Source organism: Hesperophylax consimilis, chromosome 21 (assembly GCF_061612785.1).
Source record: "Hesperophylax consimilis isolate HC1 chromosome 21, BYU_Hcon_1.0, whole genome shotgun sequence".
In the NCBI taxonomy this organism is placed as follows: domain Eukaryota; kingdom Metazoa; phylum Arthropoda; class Insecta; order Trichoptera; family Limnephilidae; genus Hesperophylax; species Hesperophylax consimilis.
The window spans coordinates 647,146-675,144 of record NC_142856.1 but is presented as its reverse complement, the minus strand read 5'-3'; the positions used below and the strand labels follow the sequence as shown (position 1 = coordinate 675,144).

The following is a 27,999-nucleotide window of genomic DNA, read 5'->3' as shown; positions in this document are numbered from 1 at the left end:
GTGGACTGTGGAGGCAGTTAAGGTACACTGATAATGGAAGAACGAAGCCACTGAAAATATTAGCATTCGTATTATTATAAAAACCATTAATGTGTATAAGTGTTGGGCATCATCCCTGTTCTAACTAACTAACAATCACTCCGTTTCCCCACAGGGGGAGGCAGAGAGGATAGACTGCCAAACATTTAAATGTAACTCAGAAATGCACCATAAAGACCATATCGATGGCCCAGCGCACACGTGTGTTTCATCTTATAAGAATACTCCAGGTTAAAATAACTATACAGAAGATGTACAGCAAAAAATAAAATTTTAAACATAATTAATATGAATATCCACTTTTACAAAATACGTAATTGTTTTTTCATAAAACTGCAGTTGACATATGTGTGCAATAGGCCATCGATATTAAAGCTCCCCGTTAGGACACCAACAAAAGAAATATTGAAACGTTCCAAGTACCTATGCTAAAAATATTCTGTTTCGTCATCTCAAAAAAGACAAAGAGTCAAACATCTCACGTAAACCAGAGCAAAGCAAATAGATAAGCTAAATAAACTTAAGTGTAATACTACCTTTGTTCAAAGAAGCTCTGAATTTTTAACGGCAGTTATATAACAAATCCCCAACTAGTATCAAACAAATCAAAACAAACCACATTAAGTCATACATTAATCTTTGCAAGAAATTATTGGAAAAATAAGTGACTAGTATTTTAAGAACATCGGACCCATATACACACTGACGAATCGAACCACGAATCATGGGAAAGGAACGAACCGACCACTAATACAATTGTAAATTGATTGCAAAGGAGATGAGAAAATTAGTTTCCACAGATGTTATCCAAATAATTAGAACTAACTATAATTGGATCTCATCTTAGACGAAATTTTTGGAATTTTCACTGAATAGCTAGTAAAATGTTACTTCTGTGTCTGAATGCTAGCTGCAAGTACCAATGTGAATGTGTGCAGTAGACAGGGGTAAGTTTAACCCCAGAATACCTTGCACTATAAACAATTGCACTCAGGTGACATTGGCCTCACTGTGTCTCTGTACTGTACTAGGCCAGAAAGCTAACGATTAAAGTTCTCAAAGTTCATAATATATCTATCGCTGTCCCAATTGCTCCAAGGGTCTGAAGTCAGTGAGGTACGGTGTGTTGTGAGGCTGAAGGTAGTGGGGAGGGGAAGGAGATGGGGAAGAGGAATGTTGGGAGGGAACCTGATTCTCAAAGCCATTTCAAGCAACGTTTCCATTCTGGTGAATGGTGGTCTTTCATCTTTTTTTGCAAATAAAAAACTATATTAATATTAACAAATAACTCGTTAATTGTTTATATTAACATAGACAGCTGTCAAGTAATTAATACTAATTAATAACTTACGTATATTGATAACACTGTCAGGTCACTGTTACTGCATTAATCTGTCAACCTTCACTGTCTGTGACATTTGATATCTATTACCCTATTACTTAATCAGCAGTTCATTCGGAAAATTATTGTAACTGCATTTGTATAAATATATAATATGTACGTGTTTATTTTATGTATCTATGTATTATTGTTATTACACCCGCATGTGTGTGTGTATGTGTGTGTTTGTGTTGCATGCGACAATGCATTATCTAGACATTCTAGACAAACGTGACAATTATTACACAGTAGACCAATGATACTCAACCTTTTTCTTCTGCGGGCCACATTCATATTGTATTGGTTGTTAGAGAATTTCTGTAAAACATAATTCCCCACGAAAAAATTCAAAATTAGTGCTCCCACAAATATTTGAAATAAATCCATGGGGGTGGGGGGTTGTTACAGAACTTCGCTGGAAAAAAAATTCCGCACAGCCAAAAACATCATAATTATGTAATTCCCCACAACAAATTTTTCGAAATCCATGGGGAAGGGGTAGCTACATAATTCCATTTTCGAAAAATTCCTCACATTTTTCCGGCCGCAAAAAAAATATTATATCAAATAGATATAAGTTCGAGAGGTTTTTATTATGTTTAGTAGCCTAAATGGCGATAAATCGCCTTCGTTGGCAACACTGGTAACCATTTAACTTTGGAGCTGTCGAAAATTTATGTGTTGCCACTAGCAAAATTATTTGCGCGCATATTTGTCTGTCAAATATTTGTTTTTTGGAGATAGATCTAGCATGTGCAGTAGCAACACTCTTATACCAGATATCTATATTATACACGGTGTCCGGAAACTCGTAGTACAAGCGGGAAACTGGAGAATCTACACCACATGGGGAACCCAAAAAAACATAAAGTTTTTTGATTTGAGCATTTTCAAAAAAAAAAAAAAAACCAAAAAAAAATATTTTTCGGCTATTTTAGGGTTAAAGTTTTTTCTGGTGTTTAGGGTTGAATAACAGATGTTTTAACCCTGCAGAGCAGAAATATTTTATGATTACACCGGGTTAAATGAAGGGTGATTTCAAAATAATGCTTCAAATCCGAGTTTCTTCATTTGTTTTACTTTCAAATAGTTTTAATTAGTTGGGTACTTTGATCTTCAGTAATAATTTATAAGAATTTGATTAAAAAAAAAAAAAAAAAAAATCAACTTAAACTCGATTTACTCGATAACGAAAGCTCAAATAAAAAAAAATTATACTACAAAATCGACTCCAAATGTGATGTAGATTCACCAGTTTCCCGCTTGTACTACGAGTTTCCGGACACCCTGTATAGATAGTATATTATACTTATACTCTCCTCTTCGGGTTTCAATGTCTGTACGTCAAAGTCGCAATTAATCTCAAATTAACGTGATATAGAATGCCAGATTTTGTAAATCATGTTCCTGATATTAAATGTATTGAGGGCCGCACAAAATAGTTCGGCGGGCCGCATGCGGCCCGCGGGCCGTAGGTTGAGTATAACTGCAGTAGACTAATAATAATTATTCATTCTATAATGTTTAACATTAGCATTAGTTTATTGCGATCTATGGATTACTTTAAGAAAAGGTACGATGTTTATATGATTCTTCTTTTTACGAGACAATAGAAATCAGTACGATAATGTTTTATTTATTTATTTTTTTTAGTAACAAATAACCTGACAATAATATAATACATTATTGCTGAAAATACGTATTTATGAATATTCCTCCCACTTCCATCAAAATGAGCGGAAAAATGTTACTTGAGTAATCGCAAAACGCCGCCATCTTAAAAATGTGCTCCTTTTTCGGTTTTCCGTAATTTTCTCGTTAAATGTATATCTTTTCGAAATGTGACTTATTGCGATATTAAAGCTTTTTACATTTCAAACAAAGTTGTCCTCCACGGTTTTTTCACGTAATGGAGGATTTGAAGTTATAGCGCTCTGGATCCTGGATGTAGCATTTTATTTGTTGTAATTCGACAATATTATTATTGAAAAATAATAATAACAGAGGTAATAAAGCTATTAGTCATGCTACTTACATCTAATTATACAAAAGTTTCCTTCGATATGGAGAAAATTATTTTTACAACTTTTTTCAATTAGTATTTTTTCTGTTTTTTCAGTTGTATATTGTGACTACTTCGGCTCAGGCCGATCTCTACACTTCATCGAGGACTTCATCCAGAAGGAGGTGTTGCCGACCTATGGCTCCTCCTCTTCCAGGCCTTCCGTATCACACACGTCCCTCCAGTCTAGTCTATACAGGTGAGGCTATGTTCTACTGTATTTCTTCTTCATAGTCCTCAGCCAGTTTTAGACAAGGGCCTCTTTTCTGAGCCGCTTCCTCCTGACGAATCCGGCATTTCTGTTTAGGAGGAACGCTTGCGCGGCCTTTTTCACACAAAACTTAGATTTGGATACCCAACCAAACTGAATCATTATGTTTTAAATTAACAGGTATAGTAAATATCTAAATTATAAAATACCTGCGATGTGTACCCGGTGTTGCTGACCATACACCACCGCAGACTTTTCTGTAGGCCTTTTGAAGATCTACAATTTCGTATTTATTATTTTGATGTAGATCATAAGGTGTAGCCAGCGTTAGCAATGTAAGCACCCGAAAAAAATACAACTTGATTACAAAACATCGACTTTTCTCTTCTTTCCATAAATATGAAACTCATGTATTATATACAAAAACCTTCTGGAAGAAATTCTCTAAATGATGGTGAAACCCCTATCAAAATCTGTTTCGTAGTTTAGAAGTACTAAGCGCACAAACTGTCAGACGCGAATGGCGACGTTATTTTATACTATTTAGAGATTATTTGAAGTTAGAAATAATAATTTTGCCCTTCTTACCATGTAAATATTATGAAATATAAGATAAAAATTATTAAAAAACCTTTTTCAATTGTAAATAACGTTGGCACACACTGTAAGAATAAGATACATCAATTTTCACCCAAAAAACGCAATTGACTTAAAAATCGGATTTTCAAGAACACTTGTTATCAGGAAACCCGTTAATTCATTGCTAAGGCCTGCAATCCCGTTTTTATTTACCAGAATTACCAATTATTTGAAGAGATTCTTAATAGTTAATTTTCTCCGTGTAGGTAGGTACTAAGTACCAAGTGTAAATATCACATTTGTATGTTATGTGTTTAAGCTCCTTCAAATAATAATTGTATAATGTATAATTTTGTGTAAAAATAAAAACGGGCTTAAAGTGGGAATCTGATTAATAATTCTTAAATGATCTTTAGAGGTGTATTACTCCAAGTTTTTTGTTTTCGGATTGTTTCGGTTGTAATTTCCATTGCAATATCTTATGTTATTCTGTTGATACCAAATTGAACAGCAGAAAATAAATGCAAATGAACTAAACAAAAACGCTTTCAGTCTAGTCGAAAATTGCTTTAGAGCTTTAGGTTCAGCGCCCTTTAGGTGAGTAGTGTAGGGATCAAAGGCTTTACATAATACAACAACGTTTAATTTGAACTAATCGACTGTGAACTGGCGATTAGTAACACATCGAATAACCTCTCTGAACAGGTAAAACCTCCTGTATCGTCCTGCCGCTGAGAACTCCAATGGTGTACATTTTGAAAATGTTTTAAAATGCAAAAAATATCAAAAATTGTCAAATATTATCAAATTTGTGCAAATACAGTAAAATTTGCTAAAATCTCGTAAAATAACGTCATTTTTGTATTATTTTTATTTTATATTATAGAAACAAACAGTACATGATTTACAGAGATGAAACAATATACAGGAATAAGATACTTCATGTTGTGTACCTATGATATGTTTCCTTGTAATGTCTGCTAAGTGGTATGTTTATTCCTTAATTACCAGGTGACTTGTGTAGTTTATCGGTGTGTGTGTGACGTGTGTAATGTATGTGTGAGAGGGTGTGTGTGTGTGTCTGTATGTATGCGCATTGAATACTTTAAATTATTGACATGATGCCACGTTTGAATTTGGGCAGTGAATCCGAAAAAATGTCAATTTTAGAGTTAAGACAAATATTATTTAGAGTATGAAGAGCTCGGTTAATTGTCGAATTAGATGCTGCATTTGTTTTATAATTTAGCGTGTGGAATAGCACTGTATGTCGTGTATGTCTCAAAGGTATGTTAAAGTTAATAAGGGACAGAAGTTCAGTACAGTCAATGTCATTGTTTAAAATTCTGTGAATAAATATTGAGTCATAACCGGTTAAATATCGTCAACTTTGAAATATCATGAAATCTGGTCAAAGAATGTCAAAATAAGTTTACGTAACGTCGTAACCGGTCATATAACGTCAAATTTGCAAAAATATAATGAAATTATATAGTAAAAATATCGCCAATTGTAGTGGAAAATAGCAACAATGATTACCTAATATTATATAATTTAGCCCCTTTTATGGCTCGTTTAGTTTATTTATGAGAAATATGAAGACGTTATAAAAGAGCTAACAGCAACGCAAGTTATTGTTTGTACTAATATATGTATTGTAATGTTCCAGGGAGGAGGCGCGTTCCATCGTGCGCGACGCGTGCCGGTGCTCGAGCGCCGACCGCGTCGTGCTCGGCGGCGGACTGGCGTGCCTGGCGCGCGCGCTGCGGGGCGCGTGCCTCGTGCTCGTGGGGGCCACGGACTGCCAGGAGACCGTGGGGCCCTGGCAGGAGGCGGGGGCACAGGTAAATTAATTATACGTACCCCCTTCATTTCATGATAATCTTTATTCAAAATTGATATAATGATAGTTATTGTTCTTCAAAAGTATATAATCACGTTAAACTGCAATTAAGCAGTTTGTCAGAATGTTTAATTACGCTGGTAATACAAGGAACTAACTATAAATGCACAGATTATTATTATTGACAGAGTCTAATGAAATTAATGCAAATATTATTATGCTAAATCATCATGCTGTACATTGAATTGGAGCCATGTTTACAGCATTTGTAGAAATATCTGAATCTAGTTGGTAATTCACAATTATGTTGAATATTTACGGCACGTTGTACTCCAGGGTTCGCTGTCCGCATTTATTGTTATATTTTGGGCTAAACATGCATTCATTCTTTGTGAGCCTCTACTAGTATTTTTCCACTTTCCTCCTATTTTCAGAGCCAGATATATTACGCTGAATCAATATTCTGTGCCATAATAAGGCCTGCACCGGAAAGAGAATTAAAAAAAACATTTCATATAGGTAAACAAAACCTTAGGCAGAGGAGACGAGAATTGCATTGCGATCCAATTATCTGGGCAGCGTGGTTCTGGTAGCGCAGAACGCAAGCATTGCACATTACCATAAGCACTTGTTTCTATATTTATACAGCAGGCATTTAGGTGTTGGTTTCATCGGAACGAACATATTGGTCATTGTCTTCATTTTATTTATTAACCCTGTAGTTTGAAAACTATCATTTTATTTTATGATGATTAGAATTCGTGCAAAAAACGGAGGATCTGTCCGTTATCAAAGTACAGCTATCAAGCTGAGTATATCAACACTTAACTTTGAAGGCAGCCAAAAGAGGAACTAACGAGCGAACTATTTTTTAAAATAGGTTCTTGAATCCAGAAAATGACTGCAAAGTGTCAATATGCATTCATAACAGGTGCTCAGATTGATAATATTTTTACATTAACCCCCTACCCTTGTAATTTATATTTGAATTTCACGTGACATGTTACAATCTAGTATGTTTAGGTAGCTGTCGATAAATTCGATGTCAAATTTGGAAACTTTTCGTATGTGTTGAATAAAATTCACCACGAAACTCTTGTTAAAATGTTGAACTCCTGTTTATAAAGCACAATGCGCAAAGGTCGCCAACATTTCAATGGTGCGACCTCTCTTTGACCTTACCAAAACTTCACAGAGTTGGGTCATCATTAGGTTCAAAGGTTGACGAACACCGCACAGACTGCGAATCTAAGTGGGATGTTGTAGTTGTGCCCGAGGGTGTTTTTGACCTTTTAGGGCTGTTCCACGCTTCGACGATTGTGGCAGACAACATAGAGTAATGATATGTTGTTTGTTTTTCTAAGAATTTCGGGATTTCAATGAATTGATCGAGGTCCGCGACCTCATTCAACTGTATTATTATTCATTGGAAATCACGAATGTTTTCAGAAGTTCTATCTTATTTTCTGGGTAGGTACATAGTACTTAATGGCTTTGAATTATGTAGAAGATTAGGCACATTACAACATAAATTTAAATTGATTTTGTATTTTGGCGCCCGATAGCATCATAAGGTAATTTTTTTTGTGGATTGGGGTACTCACTACTAATTCTATAAGTACGACACTTTTCCGAACCCTTTCGGAAAGTGGTAAAAGTTTTGTAATATTTTCGTATTATTTTAAAATAGGATTTCCTCACAATGTTTTATGGGGTTTGCACCTAAGAGTATGGATATTATAGTTCCATAGGTTTCACCATCGACAGAGAGCAGGTACTTACATATATTTCGACGATTTGTAAATAAGCTTTCGTTAATTCAAATGAACCTTTCCGTGAATGAGGTCACTTAGGACAGGTTGTTTCGGAGAATTTGAACAATTCTTCAAATTTCAAAGTTATTTTTCAAGTTCTGTGAAAGATTTTTTCAAGATTTGTTATTATTTCAGTTTTGTCAAGCAACTAGTCTATAATGATATAATAACAGAACTTGAATAGGACTTTCACAGAACACGTAAATGAATGTTGAAATTTGATGAATTGTTCAAATTCTCCGAAACAACCCGTCCTTAGTTTACCCATTTGACTTAATTCAACTATTAGGTAGGTACTAACTACAACTTGAATTATTGTGGGATTACCTAAATTTTTAAGTATGAGAAGTAAATTTGCACCAAAACTCGTTTAGGGTAAGTCCCCCTTTCAGAACAGGTAGGTTAAGTAAAACCCCATGTTTTTGATAAGAACCTACATGGCTTGTGATAATAAACCAATAGAAGTGGAGAGGAATACACAAGTCACAAATTTGTATATTCTAAGTGTGCCTTATATCACCACGAATACAGGTAATAGGCATGACAATCGCTTGGCAAACGGAGTCTACAAACGCTTGATTTTAGCATAAAATAATTTTTTATTTATTTTGCGATTAATTTTATAGGATAGAAAAAAATCAATCAAGGGAAACTGTCACAGATAATCATCTTAGCCATAATATTGTATTTTTAATAATTTGTTTATTATATGTATTCACACATTTCTCATTATTTTTTTATTAGTTTACGCTTATATTTTTTAACTGTAACTAACAATTTTATTTTAATTTTACTCAAGCGAAACGATAGAAAAAGCTTCAATTTGTGAACATAATTTTTTTTGGTATTCATAATGCAAACCGATTCCTTGTAAAGGTCAATAGAAAATAGTGATTTCACGGTAATCATCGTCTTTGCCAAAATAATTTCAAACAACGAAATTCGTTCTTGAACAGACATTCAATTTCATTGGCCTATCGACATAGGCGACATGAATTTTCTTTCCAATCGGTGTAGTTCACACTTCTAGAGATTGTCTGTTCAGTGCATCAATAGAACTTGTTTCTCGCATTGCGATGTTGGATAAATCTGTCAATAACACATTATTAAAATCAGCCTAATACTTGATTCGTTTCACCGCCTCCTCTCGTTCTCAATCAGTGTCAGCGGTTTTATTCAATTCTCATCTCAGGGAAATTACAGGGCAGGCTCGATCTACCCTCAACTCGACTGGAGTCAAGTCGTCAAGTGGCACTTCACTGGGAGGCGGTTATAAGTGTCAAGTGCTATTGGACTTCTACGTACTTACTCTCTTCTGCTCTTATAAACAGGTTTTGCGCTAATTTTGTCAACTGTACGACGTACGTACCTTAATCAACATGGTTTCTAAAAAATATCTAAATATTAAATTCATGTTTTCGTATAAACAAAAATTACTGCAGAAAATAAATAGAAAGTAAAGAGTAGTAACATCTCTACGAAAGCAAAACTGTGACATCTACATAAACACAACTGTGACAACTATAAAACTTATTCTATAATTTGGGAGGCGGGAATGGGTACTGCTTGGTGACTGCAAGGGTGCCCGGTTCATGGGGTGAGGTTGTCCAGGTCTTGGCGGCGGATGCTTCTACCCACCAACTCTGCGGGGCGGGCTGGATCGCGAGGGACTTGTTGGGGGATACCTTTTGACCTCTCCAGCAGGACTCTCTCGATCCATCGCCTTGCACCGCAGTGGGAGGGATGGACCCACTGACCCTCAGATTCCTACCCACACCTCTAACCTTTTCCTTCCCAGAACTTCATTTCGTTCCTTTCTTTAAAAATACCCTCCACACAGCATCCCCAAAGATGATATAGGCCCTGAAGAAATTTTTATTCTCAGAGCCTCCTGTGTGGAGCTAATGTAAAAAATCAAACTGTAATAACTACAAAAGTTATTTATTTCACAATGTTATATTATACACATCCAACGAGCCATTTGTATGATTTTTTTTCAGTTCAGGAATGATTTTTAAGGCAACCACGATTTTTTGAACAATAATTTTTTTCAAAACTGCTGATTTTTTTTTGAAAACATATTATATTTTGATAAATCTTATAAGAAAACAATATGTAATATACAGAATATGGCTTTATTATTTATTGCAAACATTCATACCTATCTTTAATGTTTGTGTAACGCAAAACACGCCATGATACTAAATCAAGAAAGTCAAATTTTAAAATGTTTTTATAAAAACTATTTCAGCTTTTTCTAAAACCGATATTCAATAAATGGAATGGAAAATATCAATTGAGTGAATATTATTAATTTATAAGTCTTTGAGTTGATTGGCGTCTACCCTCTCTGCACTACTCATCTTTGATCAATCAGATTTTTTATTAATTATTCTTCTATTTTTTTAGATAATCTACATATCAGAAACACGCGAAGGCTTTATCGACCTGAACGACCTGGAGACCAAACTGCAAGTTCACTCCGCCTGCGGGCTGCGGCTCATTGGCTGCTTCGCCACGGCGTCCAAGGTGACGGGGGTCCTGGTGGATACGGTGGCCGCCACCCTCATCCTGCACCAGTACGGGGCGCTGGCCATCTGGAACCAGACGGTGGCCGGGTCAGGGTGCACCCTGGACATGAACCCCGACCTGCCAGGACTGGAGGACAGCCGCATGGTGCAGAAGGATGCGGCTATCTTCTCGTGTGGGCGACTGGCTGGGGGCATGCAAGCCCCGAGCGTGCTGATTGTGAAGAAGTCCCTGTTGAATAATGGCTCTTTTGATGAAGATTTAAAGGTAAGCACGAGCTAATAGTTTTGACTGCTATTTCAACAAGTTGGTATCCTTTAATTTTCCATTATTTATTATACTTTTAGCATGGCCAATCCTTTTTCTTGCAATACAGATTTATTTTGTTGTTTTCCACTTTATAAAACATAGTTTAATTAGAACCCGTTTTGCAAGATCCGTGCACTTGGAACAACAAGGCCAAAATTGACTTTTTTACATCGAAATTCTTAGTTTTTTTTCTCCTTTTCAAAACCCTATCTAAAATATGTCAAAGTTCTATTTAAGTTTGCAGATAATTTTGCAACAATGTTTGGTTTACTTGATATTTAGTTTTTAGAGCAGCGAGGTTTATTTTGCATTTTACGGGCAACTAACATAATTCTATTTTCAATAACTTTTTTTTTTTTTTTGGAATATCTTAGAGAGTAAAACATCAAATTGTAATATTTAATTATTGAAGACAATATTAGCGATTCTTAAACGAAAATCTGAAACAGAAAAATCAGAAAAAGATACGGTCACATCTAGGACTCGAACCCAGGACCCTTGTCTTGCCGGGGCACCGCTCTACCAACTGAGCTAATGGGACCCTATCTCCTTCGGTCATATTTAACTGTACCATACTTCAAATAAGAACCCGACATTGCCTTCATTTTCTCACCTCACATTTTCATTGGCAACTATCTTTTTTTAGATAGGATGGGAAATAGGGTCCCATTAGCTCAGTGGTAGAGCGGTGCCTCGGCAAGACAAGGGTCCTGGCTTCGAGTCCTAGATGTGACCGTATCTTTTTCTGTTTCAGATTTTCGTTTAAGAATCGCTAATATTGTCTTCAATAATTGAACTTATTTTTATTTTTTGGAACAACAAAGTTTCATTTGAAAATTATTGTATGTGCAACATAGTTCTATCTGCCAAAGATACAATATTTACATGGTTTCATTTGTGTTGTACTTACTGATCAACCACTGGGTCAACAAAGTTACATCTTCCAATAATTGTGTGATTCTGATAATAAAACGATATTTAAATATTTAATTAATAAGAAATTTATTAGTAAATTTCGACATTAATAAATAACGACAAATATGCAGAACATATTGTAATTAAATTATTATTATGTTTAAGACCGTTTTATGCTAATACCATTGTATTTAACAAGAAAAAACAGATGGAACTCTGTTGCTCCAAAGCACCATGGTCGTAAAAGTGTATTTTTGTAATTTATTTTTTTATTAAGTAATACCTACTCGTATTTTGAAAACATACTGTACTTTTGCGAATATATTGATAGTAGAGGCAGGTAGAAATACCTTCTAACGAACTCAGAAATATATATATATTTTTTTTGTATTAGGCAATTCACCCTAAAAAGAGTGCTATGTGCCGTTAAAGTTAAGGGAGATGGTTATAATTTTATGGGGAATCTATACGGGAATAGGAAATCTCAAATATTGAAGTCATTCAAGTCTATGAACTTGTATAGAACTGAGAAAATGCGAGAATTGTTGAGAGAAAGTAAATAAGGATTACTAAGGGGAGATTGGTGGGTGATTTTTATAAGTGAACGATAAATGCCTTTGAAAGATGAATGATTATAACAATTAAAGAAAACATGATCAAGAGTCTCATTTTCCATGCCGCACTGGCAGAGTGGACTATCTAGGACCCGGATTTTAAACAAATGGGTTGCAATGGAGCAATGACCAATTCTCATTCTCGAGATACAGGATATAAATCTTTTGGATTTTTTCTTGTTGTGGAACCAAGGTTTACTTGGAATATGATTTTGTATTCCAGCATAAAAAGCACCAGTTCGGGTTTTAGTATTAGTCCAATTTTCTTCCCAGGTGCGAATCATGTTGGATTTAAGAATTGGGATGACGTCAGAGATAGGAATTCTAAAATCTAAAGGATTAGAGCCAGGAATTGTTCCAAGTTTAGCTATAGAGAATCGGCTTTCCTCAGAAATATTAAAAATATACACGGTGTTCAGAAACTCGTAGTAAAAGCGTATACACTGTTGAATAAATTTTTTCGATGTTTAGTTTTCGAGTAAATTGAGTCCGAAATAGTAATTTCTTTATGTTAAATTTGAAAAAAAAAAATCGGTCGCTGGGGGGTTCATATCAGCTTTTTAAGGTCTTTTAAAATGCTTCAAGGCGTAGACCGAGAAATAATTTTTTTTTAAATTCTCTATGTGATGTAGATTCACCAGTTTCCCGCTCGTAATACTACGAGTTGCCAGTTGCCGGATAATAATATTTGCCTGAAGAGGAAAAGACTGAGAATATCTCCAGTATAAGTGTTTAAATTCTCTATGTGATATACATTCCCCCGTTTCACGCTCGTAATACTATGAGTTACCAGTTGCCGGATAATAATATTTGCCTGAGGAGGAAAAGACTAAGAATATCTCCAGTATAAGTGTTTAAATTCTCTATGTGATATAGAATCCCCAGTTTCCCGCATACTATGTTATTAGTATGTACATATTATCACATGTTTATAAACCCCATATAGGTATATAATTTTTATTTTTTTATTTATTTTTTTATTTTTATTCCTAATACTCGTATGTATAAATAAATAAATAAAATTTTAACAGATTTAAAAAAACTATGCCGATGTCCGTATTATAGGAGTCGAAATCCCAACTTGCACTACTTCTTGCAGTAGTTAAGTAATGTGTTGTTTTGTGTAGGAATGTGACGCAGTGGAAGCCGTCAGGGCAGGACTAGTCATGCAGCTGAAGGAGGCAGTCGGACAACAAACCATCTCTAGCAAGCAGGAGCACATTACAAGGTTAGTACATGGGGGATATGTTGCACAGAATAAACTACGTAGCTCACAGGCTGAAACGGTGTTGCAGTTTGTGCAGGAATGTGACGCAGTGGAAGCCGTCAGGGCAGGACTAGTCATGCAGCTGAAGGAGGCAGTCGGACAACAAACCATCTCTAGCAAGCAGGAGCACATTACAAGGTTAGTACATGGGGGATATGTTGCACAGAATAAACTACGTAGCTCACAGGCTGAAACGGTGCTGCAGTTTGTGCAGGAATGTGACGCAGTGGAAGCCGTCAGGGCAGGACTAGTCATGCAGCTGAAGGAGGCAGTCGGACAACAAACCATCTCTAGCAAGCAGGAGCACATTACAAGGTTAGTACATGGGGGATATGTTGCACAGAATAAACTACGTAGCTCACAGGCTGAAACGGTGTTGCAGTTTGTGCAGGAATGTGACGCAGTGGAAGCCGTCAGGGCAGGACTAGTCATGCAGCTGAAGGAGGCAGTCGGACAACAAACCATCTCTAGCAAGCAGGAGCACATTACAAGGTTAGTACATGGGGGATATGTTGCACAGAATAAACTACGTAGCTCACAGGCTGAAACGGTGTTGCAGTTTGTGCAGGAATGTGACGCAGTGGAAGCCGTCAGGGCAGGACTAGTCATGCAGCTGAAGGAGGCAGTCGGACAACAAACCATCTCTAGCAAGCAGGAGCACATTACAAGGTTAGTACATGGGGGATATGTTGCACAGAATAAACTACGTAGCTCACAGGCTGAAACGGTGCTGCAGTTTGTGCAGGAATGTGACGCAGTGGAAGCCGTCAGGGCAGGACTAGTCATGCAGCTGAAGGAGGCAGTCGGACAACAAACCATCTCTAGCAAGCAGGAGCACATTACAAGGTTAGTACATGGGGGATATGTTGCACAGAATAAACTACGTAGCTCACAGGCTGAAACGGTGTTGCAGTTTGTGCAGGAATGTGACGCAGTGGAAGCCGTCAGGGCAGGACTAGTCATGCAGCTGAAGGAGGCAGTCGGACAACAAACCATCTCTAGCAAGCAGGAGCACATTACAAGGTTAGTACATGGGGGATATGTTGCACAGAATAAACTACGTAGCTCACAGGCTGAAACGGTGCTGCAGTTTGTGCAGGAATGTGACGCAGTGGAAGCCGTCAGGGCAGGACTAGTCATGCAGCTGAAGGAGGCAGTCGGACAACAAACCATCTCTAGCAAGCAGGAGCACATTACAAGGTTAGTACATGGGGGATATGTTGCACAGAATAAACTACGTAGCTCACAGGCTGAAACGGTGCTGCAGTTTGTGCAGGAATGTGACGCAGTGGAAGCCGTCAGGGCAGGACTAGTCATGCAGCTGAAGGAGGCAGTTGGACAACAAACCATCTCTAGCAAGCAGGAGCACACTACAAGGTTAGTACATGGGGGATATGTTGCACAGAATAAACTACGTAGCTCACAGGCTGAAACGGTGCTGCAGTTTGTGCAGGAATGTGACGCAGTGGAAGCCGTCAGGGCAGGACTAGTCATGCAGCTGAAGGAGGCAGTCGGACAACAAACCATCTCTAGCAAGCAGGAGCACATTACAAGGTTAGTACATGGGGGATATGTTGCACAGAATAAACTACGTAGCTCACAGGCTGAAACGGTGCTGCAGTTTGTGCAGGAATGTGACGCAGTGGAAGCCGTCAGGGCAGGACTAGTCATGCAGCTGAAGGAGGCAGTTGGACAACAAACCATCTCTAGCAAGCAGGAGCACATTACAAGGTTAGTACATGGGGGATATGTTGCACAGAATAAACTACGTAGCTCACAGGCTGAAACGGTGCTGCAGTTTGTGCAGGAATGTGACGCAGTGGAAGCCGTCAGGGCAGGACTAGTCATGCAGCTGAAGGAGGCAGTTGGACAACAAACCATCTCTAGCAAGCAGGAGCACACTACAAGGTTAGTACATGGGGGATATGTTGCACAGAATAAACTACGTAGCTCACAGGCTGAAACGGTGCTGCAGTTTGTGCAGGAATGTGACGCAGTGGAAGCCGTCAGGGCAGGACTAGTCATGCAGCTGAAGGAGGCAGTTGGACAACAAACCATCTCTAGCAAGCAGGAGCACATTACAAGGTTAGTACATGGGGGATATGTTGCACAGAATAAACTACGTAGCTCACAGGCTGAAACGGTGCTGCAGTTTGAGGTGTACTCGCCAGCGGGGTTAAACCATCGCTCTTACGTAAATTCGAAATTAGTTTCTACTTATTCATTTTTACAAAAACATTAATTTTGGGATTTGGTGATTTTAGTCGAGGTCGCGCTGTCGTTTGAGTTGTGTTGTGAGCGAATAACTTTAATGTTACCGATTTAAATTTAACAAAACCTTCTAGAATGTCTGGAGATAATGCTAATTATTATTCGTACCAATGTCTAAAAACATGAGCGTTATGATGCAATTTATTGATGCTCCAGGAAGTTTTTACCAAAAATGGTAGATGCAATCTGTTCTCTGACATATTATTATATAAAATTGCATTATATTAACATGTTTTACAATAATTGTGTGTATTAATGGACACTTACGAAGATGACAGTCACAACCATCGATAAAACTTAAAATACAACCACTAAAATCATCTCATATCATATTATACAAATACAAAACTACGTAATAAGATTAAGGGGGTATTTCACTATGTCGGGCTAAATATCTGACTAGCTATCCGTTGGCTGGCTTTAAAGATCAGAATAACTTCGTTATTCAACGGCGATCGTTTCACCATTGTTTCCGAGCTTCCGGATAGATAACACTCGAAATAGTCTGGCAACATCGCAAAATGTTTGCAGTTACTCCATCTACTGCCACGGCTGTCATGCGTCACAGTCCGCACACCGCAAAGTGTGCATTTTTTTGGTTATGTTATGTTGATTATCAGGTCATTTTAGATAGATTCGTGTCGAATTAATACATTGTTTCTTATTTTGAATACAATCAAATAATTCAGGATGGATCATACAAGCATTCAAATTCATTCAACAAAATTCAACTCACTTCTCCGCTGTCAAACTCGGAATGTTTTGACGCCATCTTTGATTCGAGGAATAGCGCCTAACGTGAGGTTCGAGCACTGATTAGTCAAATCGAACTTTAACCCGAGCGTTAGCGTTATTCAGATATAGTGAAATCGAAAAAATGACTAATCCGCGGATTAGTGCTTAGTCAGAACATAATCAGAGATAGTGAAATACCCCCTAAGTGTTTGATAACAAAAATAACACATATCAGAAAAGGCGGAAACGACCCCAGAGTTGAGATGGCAGGAAATCCCCGAAACCCGATACCCTATGCATGTCAGTTCAATACTTCACTAATTTATGCAATAATGAAACTATTCCATGTTCTCGGATTCTATTTAACCTTTTAAATGCCAGTAGGTAGAAGTGTAGATGTGCACAGCAGGCCGTGAATTTTTAATCAAAATAAATCATTTTTAAATCTTATTTTTATAAATTAAAAACATTACACCTTGAAAGGATATTTAAATGACTTACCAAATTTATTCAATATTCGACGTTTTTGCTTCCCTTCACTTAGATAAACATATTTAAAAAAAGGGGACATTTGTATGATACAGAGGCTCAAAGAAGAGCGAGTAAACTGGCTATTTTTCTATGGCTGGCAGCAGGCCCAGCTGGGCACGGCCAAGAATGCGAGATATCTCGCTCTTGGCACAGAAGCGGTTAAGGTCGGAAATATTATAACATATGAGTAGCGATTACAATATTAGGGTTAGACGTCCTGTAGGGAACAAGAGGAAGTTAGACGCACGGATTTATGAGAAAAGTTTTAACAATTTTAATGGTAAAGAGATCACCCACTCTAATTATATGGAACTGGATTACCACAAAACATATGCATCAATGACTCGTTCATATAGGGGAAGTCCTATTAAAAAATGAGCATTATTGCGAAATAACTCTCTAGATCTCGTCTACTGTATACTCCATACAGCGGTCGAGGGATTTAGTTAGGGTTTGTAGATATGCCACCCGAAGGTCGCTATCACTAGCTTAGGAAAAATCAACAGACAAAGGCCGGAGTACGGATACTCACATCAAATATAAAACAGTAAAGGGGAAGGACAATCACAAATGCGGCCATGTCCAGGAGGTACAGATACCTAAACCTTTAAACCTGCATAGACGGATCATTACAAGGAATGAGGTAATGGTAATGGTAAAGGTAATAATAAAATGGGAGATACCACAGTGGCTCTATGGCCTAAGTGTTCACGGGAATTACATGTAAACCGACTCCGCTCTATAAATAAAAAAAATTAAAATCTTAGGTGCAAACTTAACACGGAGTACATTGGACGTCAGATTTCGTTCGACCAATCTTGGGAGCTTTTTTGTTGTTTGTTTTTGAGGTGTTATGCCGTGTTGCGCTAACTCCTTCTTTAGCCGACGTTTCGGACAGCGTTGCAGTGTCCATCATCAGGGCAGATCCGGTAGATCCGAAGATGTGTAACACTGCAATGCTGTCCGAAACGTCGGCTAAAGAAGGAGTTAGCGCAACACGGCATAACACCCCAAAAACAAACAACAAAAATGCTTTTGGCCGTGAGAATCTAAAAACTTACCCAATCTTGGGAGCGTTTGTAGAGTATAGCTTTTAAATCACTTTTCAAGAACGATTTATTAATTCTGAGAGTAAAAATATAGAATTATGTACTTATGTATTTTCAGAATGGGAGTTTTTTGTTCGACATAAACATATTTTTCACAAGTCAAAATATTTTTATTCAACTTCCTTACTAGTAAAAAGTTTAATTTTTTTTTTTTTGGTTCTCTAGTTTCCCTGTTTGTATTACGAGTTTTCGGACACAGTGTATTATTACAATAATTTTTGGGTTCTCCAGTTTCCCTGCTTGTTAAGAGTTTTTCCCTGCTTGTTAAAAAATTTTTTTTCAATCTGCAAAATTAGATTTCATTAATATTTTATTGTGTTTTTGTAGACAAGTCCTCGCCCACATCCGCAACACTCCCGAGCTGATCCTTCTTTGCGGCGATAACAAGAGGCGTGTGCCCATCTTCCCGCTGCTGGTCAGACACCCGCGTGGCGCCTTTCTGCACCACAACTTTGTGTGCGCCGTTCTCAGCGACGTGTTCGGGGTGCAGGCCAGCAGCGCAGACTGCAATGGAGATATGCTGGGGATAGACGAAGATTTGGCCAGGGAATACGCCAAGTTGTTGAGGGATGAAGGGTAAGAATTAATTTGAATCTCTCCAGCCCGACTCTATACTCATTGCTTTGCACTGTGGTGGAAGGGATGGATTCATACGTATATCACTCCTGGACATATTGAACTTCTGATTCCTACCCACCTTCCTCCGTCACCTCCTTAAATTACCCTCCACACAGATGACATATTCCCTAAGCGAAATTATTTCCTCAGGGTGTCCTGTGTGGAGCTAATGTAAAAAAAAGCGTATGTACTTTATGTAACACCGTTTAGTGACTCGGGCAGTCTGTTCTAAAAAGTGTGTTTTTAAATGATTCGTGTTTCAAAACTACATTTTTTTTCTTGCTCTAACTCCATGTAGAAGGTCATCTTCTGGAATTAGATGAATAAGTGTTCCTGAGTGTTGAAGACACCCATGTTGTAGGAGGGAGCCATGCTGTTGAACATTGCAATGAGTTGTAGAAGCGATACATTCTCATCTGAAAAATGCCAACCTTGTCAGCGACGTGTTTGGGGTGCAGGCAGCGCAGACTGCAATGGGGACATGCTGGGGATAGATCAAGACTTGGCCAGAAAATATTTTTTTAATTTTCTTAATTCAGTGCATTGTTTATTACAGTCATTAAGAATTTTTAGACCACCAAGCTAGACATATGCCTGTGTTGTGGTGGTTGAGGCTGATATTGGGCGCTGTTTGGCATATTTCCCTTCTGTGCACCGGTCCCGAATGAATCTATGGCGGAAATTCTTCAGAGTAACATTGAGATACCAGTAGCACAAGGACAGCATTCCCTCGTGACATCTGATCACTGTTTCTCACCCCAGACTGATTGGCAGATCAGTCCGAGAATTGATTGCTCTGTCCCCATGTGAATACTGCACAAGAGTTCCAACTGCTCACTGAGACTATGGCACATTCGCAATATTCATTCGAGAGAGTTCTATATACCAATCAGTTCTTTCCTAAATAGTTTGTATGAATTCATTGTTATCTTCCAGATCAGCAAACTCGGTGAACGAGCACCTCCGGCCGGGTTTCTGTCGCATCTCCCTGCCGTACTTTGTGTCCGACAGTGAGCTGGCCTTCGTGCTGGAGGCGCTGAAGATGGTGGCCACCGAGGCCTGGAAGATTCTGCCGCAGTACATGGTGGACCCGGAGACGGGGCGCTGGAGTCACCGCACGCACTCCAATCTGCTCGCCAAGAAGTCTCTACTCTCCATCAATTACGCCGACGCTAAGATGAGCTTCAACGAGAAACCTTCTTCTGGTAAGTTGTGATACCTCTGATAACGACAGCATTCAGAAATGGAATGTACCTATAAGATATACCCTTTGTACTTTATGTTTACTTTGTATTAGCTCAAGTCCCCGGCATTTCCCGTGTTTTATGCGTACTTTTTCAAAACCCTATGACACACTTGACCTTCCTCTTGTTTTGAAGGTAATGTGTGCGAAGTTTCATCAATCTCGAAATAAAACTGTAAATTTGTATGAATCTATGGTCGTAATGAATTTAATTTAATTCCGCCTGTCCACCACAGGGCAAAGACATTCTGAATTTTATTTTAAATGGTCAGTTCTATGACAAAGCAGAACATCGAAGAAAAATAACAAACTTAACCTAACCGAACCTAACATAAACCAATCTAACCTAACCCAACCTAACCTATTCTTTTTATCATGTTCTGTTGTGTCACTGTTCTGTTTTATCTGGATACTGATTATATTTAGTGCAGACCCTTGAAAAATTATCGCATGTTATAATTATTGTAGGATTGATAATACTAATATTATTGCATTTAGCTAAAAAGTATGTCCATTGGACCTAGATAAGTGAAACCACGAATTGTGTCTCAGAAACGTATCTTCACTCTATTAATACATCTACGCATTTGTCAAACGTTTGAACAAAACAAATACACATTTTGAATAAAGAATTATTAATTCATAATTATATTCAATATTTTTAAATACTTACGTACCCACTCACCAACAAATGAAAATAGCATGTTTAATTCCTCACAAACTTATGAAGATTGTTAAATTTTGAAAAATGTTCATCTCTGATTACAGGACCCGGCACATTCCCTCAGACGTATTATGAATGCCTGCAAACTGCTCGCAACCTCTTCAACAGTGCAAGGAAGTCCGCCCAGAGATATCCCTTGAGAGAAACAGACTTTAAATTCAACGCAAGAGCTGACTACTTAAGGTGGTACATGCTGCCAATGGAGGCCCAAGAACTTCTACTAGGAAACTCGGCAAATGTTAAACACGTTGTACCATTCGATCCTGCCATGTTCAACTCGGGAAGGAAGAGTGTCAGTTCTGGTGGCAGCTCCCCAGTTCCCAGCTCTTCCCCGAGGCACTTTAGCCTGTCGGCAATCGATTCCTCAGAGTTTGCTGCATTCTCCAACTATAATTCAAACTTCAGGTCTTTATCAAGGGAATCAAGCATAATGGAACCATTATTGATCCGACCAGAAGCCATCCGGGTGGATAGAGTCACTCCTCCTCCTGTTCACTTTGCAGTGGGAGAAGAAATCACCCCCGGAGCGTACAATGCCCCTATTAATAAATTAATTAGAAGCGAGAGCAGATTGTCTAGGGCGAGATGCCACAGTCTGGGTGATAGTGATGGGTCCCTCCCTTTGATTCCTCAGACAAGATTGAGCCTCGGAATGAACAACTCGTACATGAGAACACTGGAAACATGCAACTGCAGTAGTCAAACAGATCTGCAGTCTTTGGACGACTTCATCAATTCTCCGTCGTCTTCCAATATAATGTACACCCATAAGGAACACGGGTCCAACTCTGACTGCAGCCAAGGGGGGAGGATCTCTCCCACAGCCTCGGTAGCTTCTCACACGTCTGAGGACTTGCAAGCCTACGTTAAAGAAATGACCAAAGAAATAGCCATAGAAATTAAGTCTGAAATAAGAGAAGTGATCTCAAAAGTAGAAGATGTCCTTGAAAACTCGGAAAATATTGAAATATCCAACAGGAACAACTTCTGTCGCAATCCTAATAATGTCTCTAGCCAAAGCCTAGATTCCAATTCCGTTTCCATTTCGGACGTAGCCGAGTACTTGATGGGCGTTTCCAGAGAGATGGCCAGTGAAGTAAAGCACGAAATCAGGGAAATGGTTAACCAAGTGGATGAAATGATTTCTCCGGAAATTAACACCACCGGGGTCCACTTCTATTTATCGTCCCCGAATGGCTCGAGGAAAAACTCTCCACCGGAAATGGTAAGAAAGAGATATCGCTCTGGCTCGGAATCGGTGATTCAGCGAGTGAAGTCAACTCCACCATCGAGTCTTGATGATCTCCGCCCAGTGAAAAAGACTCTAAAGAAGTCTCCGACAAGTCCAGTGATCTTGATGTCGGATAAGATGTTGAGTTCCCCGATAATGGAAACGGCAGATGGCGAAAAGGAGAGCCCCGTTTTTTTTCGGGCCCTACAATCAATCGGACAAACAGATTGTGGCACCTCGCCGCAGCATTCACCCGATAGTCTTCCACTTGACGTTCCTGGCGCTGGAAGTCTGTCATTCAATTCAAGCGACACTTCAAGCCCTGATACGATTATTCAGGTCCTGAGCAGCACCATCTTGCCATCCTTGCCCATCCCCAAGTCCATCAGCACTCACAAGCTGTCGGACGACGATAACTCCTGCACCGAAAGCGAATGCCAACAGTTGTACTGCAAGAATAGGGTGTGGTACCATAACAACTCGGTCAGTTCGCAAGACAGTGGAATCAATATGTCATTTGTGGACCATGATCAAGGTTGCAGCGAAGCAGGTTAGCAAGACAATACTCTTCATAAAACTCTCTGAATACTCGAGCTTTTAGTTTATGTTGTTTTCTGAGCAACCAGAAGCATCTTGCATTTATAATATTGATGAACCAGAAATGTCTTTTTCAGTGAAAAGGCGTCCAAGTTCCGATTCAACATGCTATCGACGTAAAAGAAGCCACGGACGCAAGAACCAGTCTAGACAGGAGAAGAGCGAAGTTCCAGATATAATAGAGGGGGTTCCTGTGTGTTCAGATGAGTACAGGACATGTTGCTCCAGAATTAATGAAACTCCAGAGAAGAAACTGTCAAATTGCAGACTTGACTTCCAGCTACATAAGGATTGTGACGGCAAGAAAGAAAGGTAAAATAATTAGTTCATGCTCGCTTTAATTGACTTTTATCTTTATTTTTTTGAGGGTCTATGGAACAAAACGTAATATTTTGTCTATTACTGGTTTTGCTATGTTGATACGATTTAGACAATACCAAATATGGAGGATGTCGCAACTCATTGCTTCGTAACTTCCGTGACTGGTACGAGTGCAAATCTGTTGATGATGAGAGCCAATTTCCTATTGGTGATGACATCAAAAGGAGGTGAACTAATTTAACTTCTTGCTTCGCTTGAGATTTTAGTTTGCATGGAACTTGCAATATGGTGGCTTGTCTTATTTTTTCACGTGCATATTTAAAATATTCTATCTCATGATTGAATTTTAACATTGCACGTTGAATAAAGTTGCATATTATTTGAAAATCCATTTATTAAAGCCGCGTAAATGATATCGGAGCTCATCATTTCAGTTGCATTTTAAAAAATCGGCTTTATAGACAATACGACCACTGATTCTGATCTATTGTTTTAGTTCCAGATCTTCTTACTCCGCATCGGGAGACAGCCCGAGTTCCCAGAGAACAAGTCGAGCCTCTACAGCCAGCTCGGTGGACTCCAGCGAGTCGAGGAAGTCCAGCGGATACGACTCATTCAGCTCCAAGAAGTCCAGCCACAACACTGTCTCTTCCGAGGACTATGCCAGGTACAATAATGTTTACTTTGATTTAAAAACTAATGAATAACAGAGAGATTTATGATAATCACTAACCCTGAGGTGATTTTTCACAACAACGGCGCTATATAAATTAGCCAAATATTAAATATTATTATTTGGACTGAAGGCAAAAGTCTGCTTCACTCAGAATACTCTCCCGGACTATTAAACTGCCATTGGGTTTTATTTCCCTCTGAAGATGTGGGATTCAGAGTTGCTATGCGTATATGATGGGGCCTAAAGGATTGAATTGTGTGCATCTGGACAAATACAAACTACGGATGACAATTGGAACATCTGTGATGAACGCTGAGTGACTCCAAATGGCTGGACAACCTCAGCATATGAAGAAAAATAATCACTTATGTATCTTTGTCTATTCCAGGTGTTCATCGCTATCGTGCTGCACTCCCGTGTCGCTGAGCGGGGCCGCAGGTGACACGTGCCGCAGCCGCCTCAGCTCGGGCAGCAGCAGCGACTCGGACTTCCCGGGGGACTGCGTTTTCGATGAGGACGGCAAGTGGCACTGCCCGCCCAAGAGCGTGTGGAAAGGCACGGTCGAGGTAATTTACTTACTATTTGTATTAGACAGTCTACTTAAGTCCTGTAAGCTCGAAGCCTTTTCTTTTGACAGTAGATCAGTCCCTTCAATGAAGTTCACTATAGATCTTCTTTCCCTTGTTCCTCAAATCAAATTCCAAAACGTAAGCCCTGCCCTGCGCTATTTCAGCGGCCTTCGTCTATGGTAAGCGTAGCCTTTCATCGCACAGCTTCTGGAGTTGCTTTTCTCAACTCTTCTCTCTGGAAGCATTCTTAGTACATGCCCAGCAATCTCATTAGCGACTTTTCTATGAAGGGTAGCAACTAGTGTTAATTGATACATAAAATAATACATTTTAATCGATTATAAAAATGATATGTTTGTTTGTTTAGGCGATGCAAGAGTTTGGCATGATCCGCCACCAGGATCGAGTGCTGGTGTGCCTGTCGGGGGGTGCGCATTCTCTCAGTCTCCTGCACACGCTGCACCAGTACCAGTTCTACGCTCGCGCCAAGGGTGTACACTTTACCATCGGTAACTACATACTTCTTTTATAAATTTGTAGACACCTCAAAAATTTGCTTCTGTGGTAATGCGAATTTTAAAGCGAAATTCGTAATTTTTTGTGAAAAATGCGAATATTGCCATTTTTATGAGAATAACGCAAATATTGCCATTTTCATGAGAATAACGCGCAATCTGCGAATTTTTAAATAAAAAATAATATTATAAATCAAAATATTTCTTTTATAGTTATGACGAGCTCGAATAGCCATAAAATGTAACGCAGCTAACTTCACGGCATTTGATAAAAACACAACATTTTGCTACCTTTTTGGTGTTTCTGTTACAAAATACCAAAAAGTTAATATTATGTCAATTCTGTTGCTAAATATCCTAAATATAAAAGTAAAAATAAATAAATTAAAATCACTGAAAAGTAACACTACTTTTCACAATTTTCAGGTCCATATAAATTAATTATAAAGTTTGAATACATCTTTTGGACAGAGAATAACTCTACCAAAGCAAACAAAAAATATAACGGAAATGAATATATTTAAAACAAAAGTAAAAACATGGTTGAGAGAACAAAGTGATATTCAACTTACAAACATTATGAAGACAATGTAGGACAACTCAAAATACATTATTATACTACCTACATCATGTACAAACTTTGTCATTGAAACTAATTCAAAATAATAAGTGACTAACTAATACTGTATTTGTTCAGGTGCCGTGACAATAAGAGATGGACTATCGGACGTGGACCCCATCCACCTGATGGCCTATTGCAAGACCCTCGGGGTGAAGTACATCTACCAGGACAATCTGGAGAACACCTCCACCCCACAATGTTCCTGTAAGTTTCTGACCAGAATTTGCCCTGTCATACTTTGTTACGATTGATACATTTACATTAATGGAATAAAGAAGAACACAACTCTAACAATTCTCTGCATAAATTCCATAATGCAGAATTGTGTTTCACCATCATTATGAAAATCAAACAGGTTGAGGACATACACATTGTCTGGCAAGTGAGAGATAGAGATGCTCCAGACATCTCTCATTCTCTGTTATAATTAACATTGGCTTATTGCAGTATCCCGCAAGCAGCGAGAGCAGGATCTGTGCAGCTTCAGCAACCACTGGACGCGGCGCCAGATGTACCGAGCCGCCACGGAGCACGGCTATAGCGTGCTGGCCACTGGGCAGCATCTGGACGATGTGGCGCGAAGCTTCATCGTGTCCGTCTTCAGCAACGGCCGCCTCAATACCATGAAGGCTCATTACTACATCAAGTGAGTGTCTGTTGCCTTCATAGGCCAATGTCCCACCGTCGAGCTAGTAGGACTAGAAAGAAGGAAATAATAATAATAATTAATATTTATCTCACAGACCTTTTCACTAAGCACTGAGCTAAGTGAAAAGGGAGTAAGTCTTACCTTGGTCCAACTGCTGGCCGACAAACTGAACATTGCTAACTCAGGAGACATATGCAGCTGTGATACATGTTGTGAGTGCATCCCAGGTTACGATTTAGCCTCTTCCACGAATAATATTTCCCTCTAGTCTTTAGGCCTTCCAATCCTGCTCCAAACCTCTTCAACGCAGCCAGTCCAACAAGCTGGCATTATTTCAACATTTTGAAATAAGCAAGCTGCTTCAAAACCAACTTGTGCTATAATCAGAATATATATATTTTTTATTTATGGTTGTAAATTTAATGTGTGTAAATACTATTATTTTCCAAATTCCCAATCATAAATATTGGGATCAACCAAATAAATATTGGGATCGACCAAAATTTGCTCACGATCGACCGCTTGGGAAATCTTGCTCTTGATGTTAGCAACGAAAGCCTGACCCCAAAAACTTGTAACACATAGGAAAGACGTTGAAAGCAAGTGCCAATTAAAATCTTGAAAAATATCTATAAATAACTCTTGAAAAATATCTATAAATTGAAGAAAAAGTGGGTTAACTTTTGTCGTTTTGGAGTAAATTGCAAAATGGCGCATAGCCTATAAAGAGCAACAACATCCCAATTGTCAACGTGGTCTTCTATTGCTTGATTCATCTATCAATGACATGAAAATTTAAATGCAACAATAAACTTTACGCTTCAATCAACTTCAATTATGGGTTTGGGTGTTTGTTGCATTTATAGATTAACCACTCGGAACATTAGAACGTCAAAAGACGTAAATATGATAATAGCGGTCAAGACATTAGAACGTCTTTTCACGTACGCGCGAGATTTTACAAAAATCGATTTATTTCCATCACTAGTATACGGATTGCCATGATTTAAAAAACAGAGTATCGATAATGAATAACGCTACGCGTCTGCATTCAAGAATATCTATGGAATATAGAGGTGAATTATCTGAGTCGATTGAATCTGTCATCTTGTTCGTTCATAATTTATTGCGTTTTTAAATAATTTATTAAAAATATTTTAGTTTGGACGGTTAATATTTTGAGGTGACTAATAGTTTTTAATTATATTTCTTCAATATATAAAGTGTTATTTCTTTATGATACTCAGAAAAAAGTACATTTTTCACAGCTTTGAAATAATGGTCAGCGATTTTTACATATTTTTGACGTTTTCAGAAAATGTATATTTAGACACGCAAATATTTACGTATAACAAAACAATACGATAGTGAATTTCATAATCTTTCCAAAACATTTTTTAGAATGAGGCTACGTTTCCCAAAACGTGAGTTATGAAGCTTTTAACAAAACTCGTGAATAACACAAAAATTTTCGCGTTTTGACAGTTCGCAAAGGAACACAAAGTAAATAAAAGTCCTTTTCTGAGAGGTTAATGCTGCTTTCAAATATAAATATGTATGTATTGATTTCAAATATGATGGCATCTACAATACTATAAAGTATAACACACTACAAGCCTGAATTTTTCTCTTTTGTTCTCATTCATGTATTTGTATTTTCATTGTTTCTTATGTTTTTTTATTTACAATTATTTATCTTTTTTTTAACAGTTAATTAACTTTTTTTTAAAGCAATAATTAGTCTCCTGAAATACCAATACAAATTGAAAATATCTCTCGAGTAAAAATAAATGCCGCCAACGGTAATTGTAATTCCGTGCTTATAATTATTTGTTATCCTTTGTGCTATGCATAAAACCTTGTCTCATAAACATTAGTTTATCATTAAAAAATAATAATAATATTTTTTATTCATCTTTTTTATTTATCTTTTTTATATGACCTTATATATATTTTTTTTTTTTTAAAGAAAGACAAACATTCCCAGGTTACGAATAACCCAACAATGTTTGAAAATCTCCTACT

The 27,999-nt window shown here is 38.0% G+C and overlaps 1 protein-coding gene across 1 annotated transcript in view; it reads left to right on the top strand.

The window, feature by feature from the left end:
* Positions 1-27,999, top strand: part of LOC149413463 (uncharacterized) — a 189,300-nt gene that overhangs the window by 151,959 nt on the left and 9,342 nt on the right. The window contains exons 2-14 of the mRNA XM_089644735.1: positions 3,540-3,681; positions 5,942-6,116; positions 10,339-10,725; positions 13,574-13,701; positions 18,537-18,785; positions 19,764-20,032; positions 20,839-22,575; positions 22,700-22,934; positions 23,440-23,610; positions 24,008-24,185; positions 24,556-24,697; positions 25,401-25,529; positions 25,773-25,971. Coding sequence (XP_089500861.1) covers positions 3,540-3,681; positions 5,942-6,116; positions 10,339-10,725; positions 13,574-13,701; positions 18,537-18,785; positions 19,764-20,032; positions 20,839-22,575; positions 22,700-22,934; positions 23,440-23,610; positions 24,008-24,185; positions 24,556-24,697; positions 25,401-25,529; positions 25,773-25,971 — 4,141 coding nt within the window. The remainder of the gene's footprint in view (positions 1-3,539; positions 3,682-5,941; positions 6,117-10,338; positions 10,726-13,573; positions 13,702-18,536; positions 18,786-19,763; positions 20,033-20,838; positions 22,576-22,699; positions 22,935-23,439; positions 23,611-24,007; positions 24,186-24,555; positions 24,698-25,400; positions 25,530-25,772; positions 25,972-27,999) is intronic.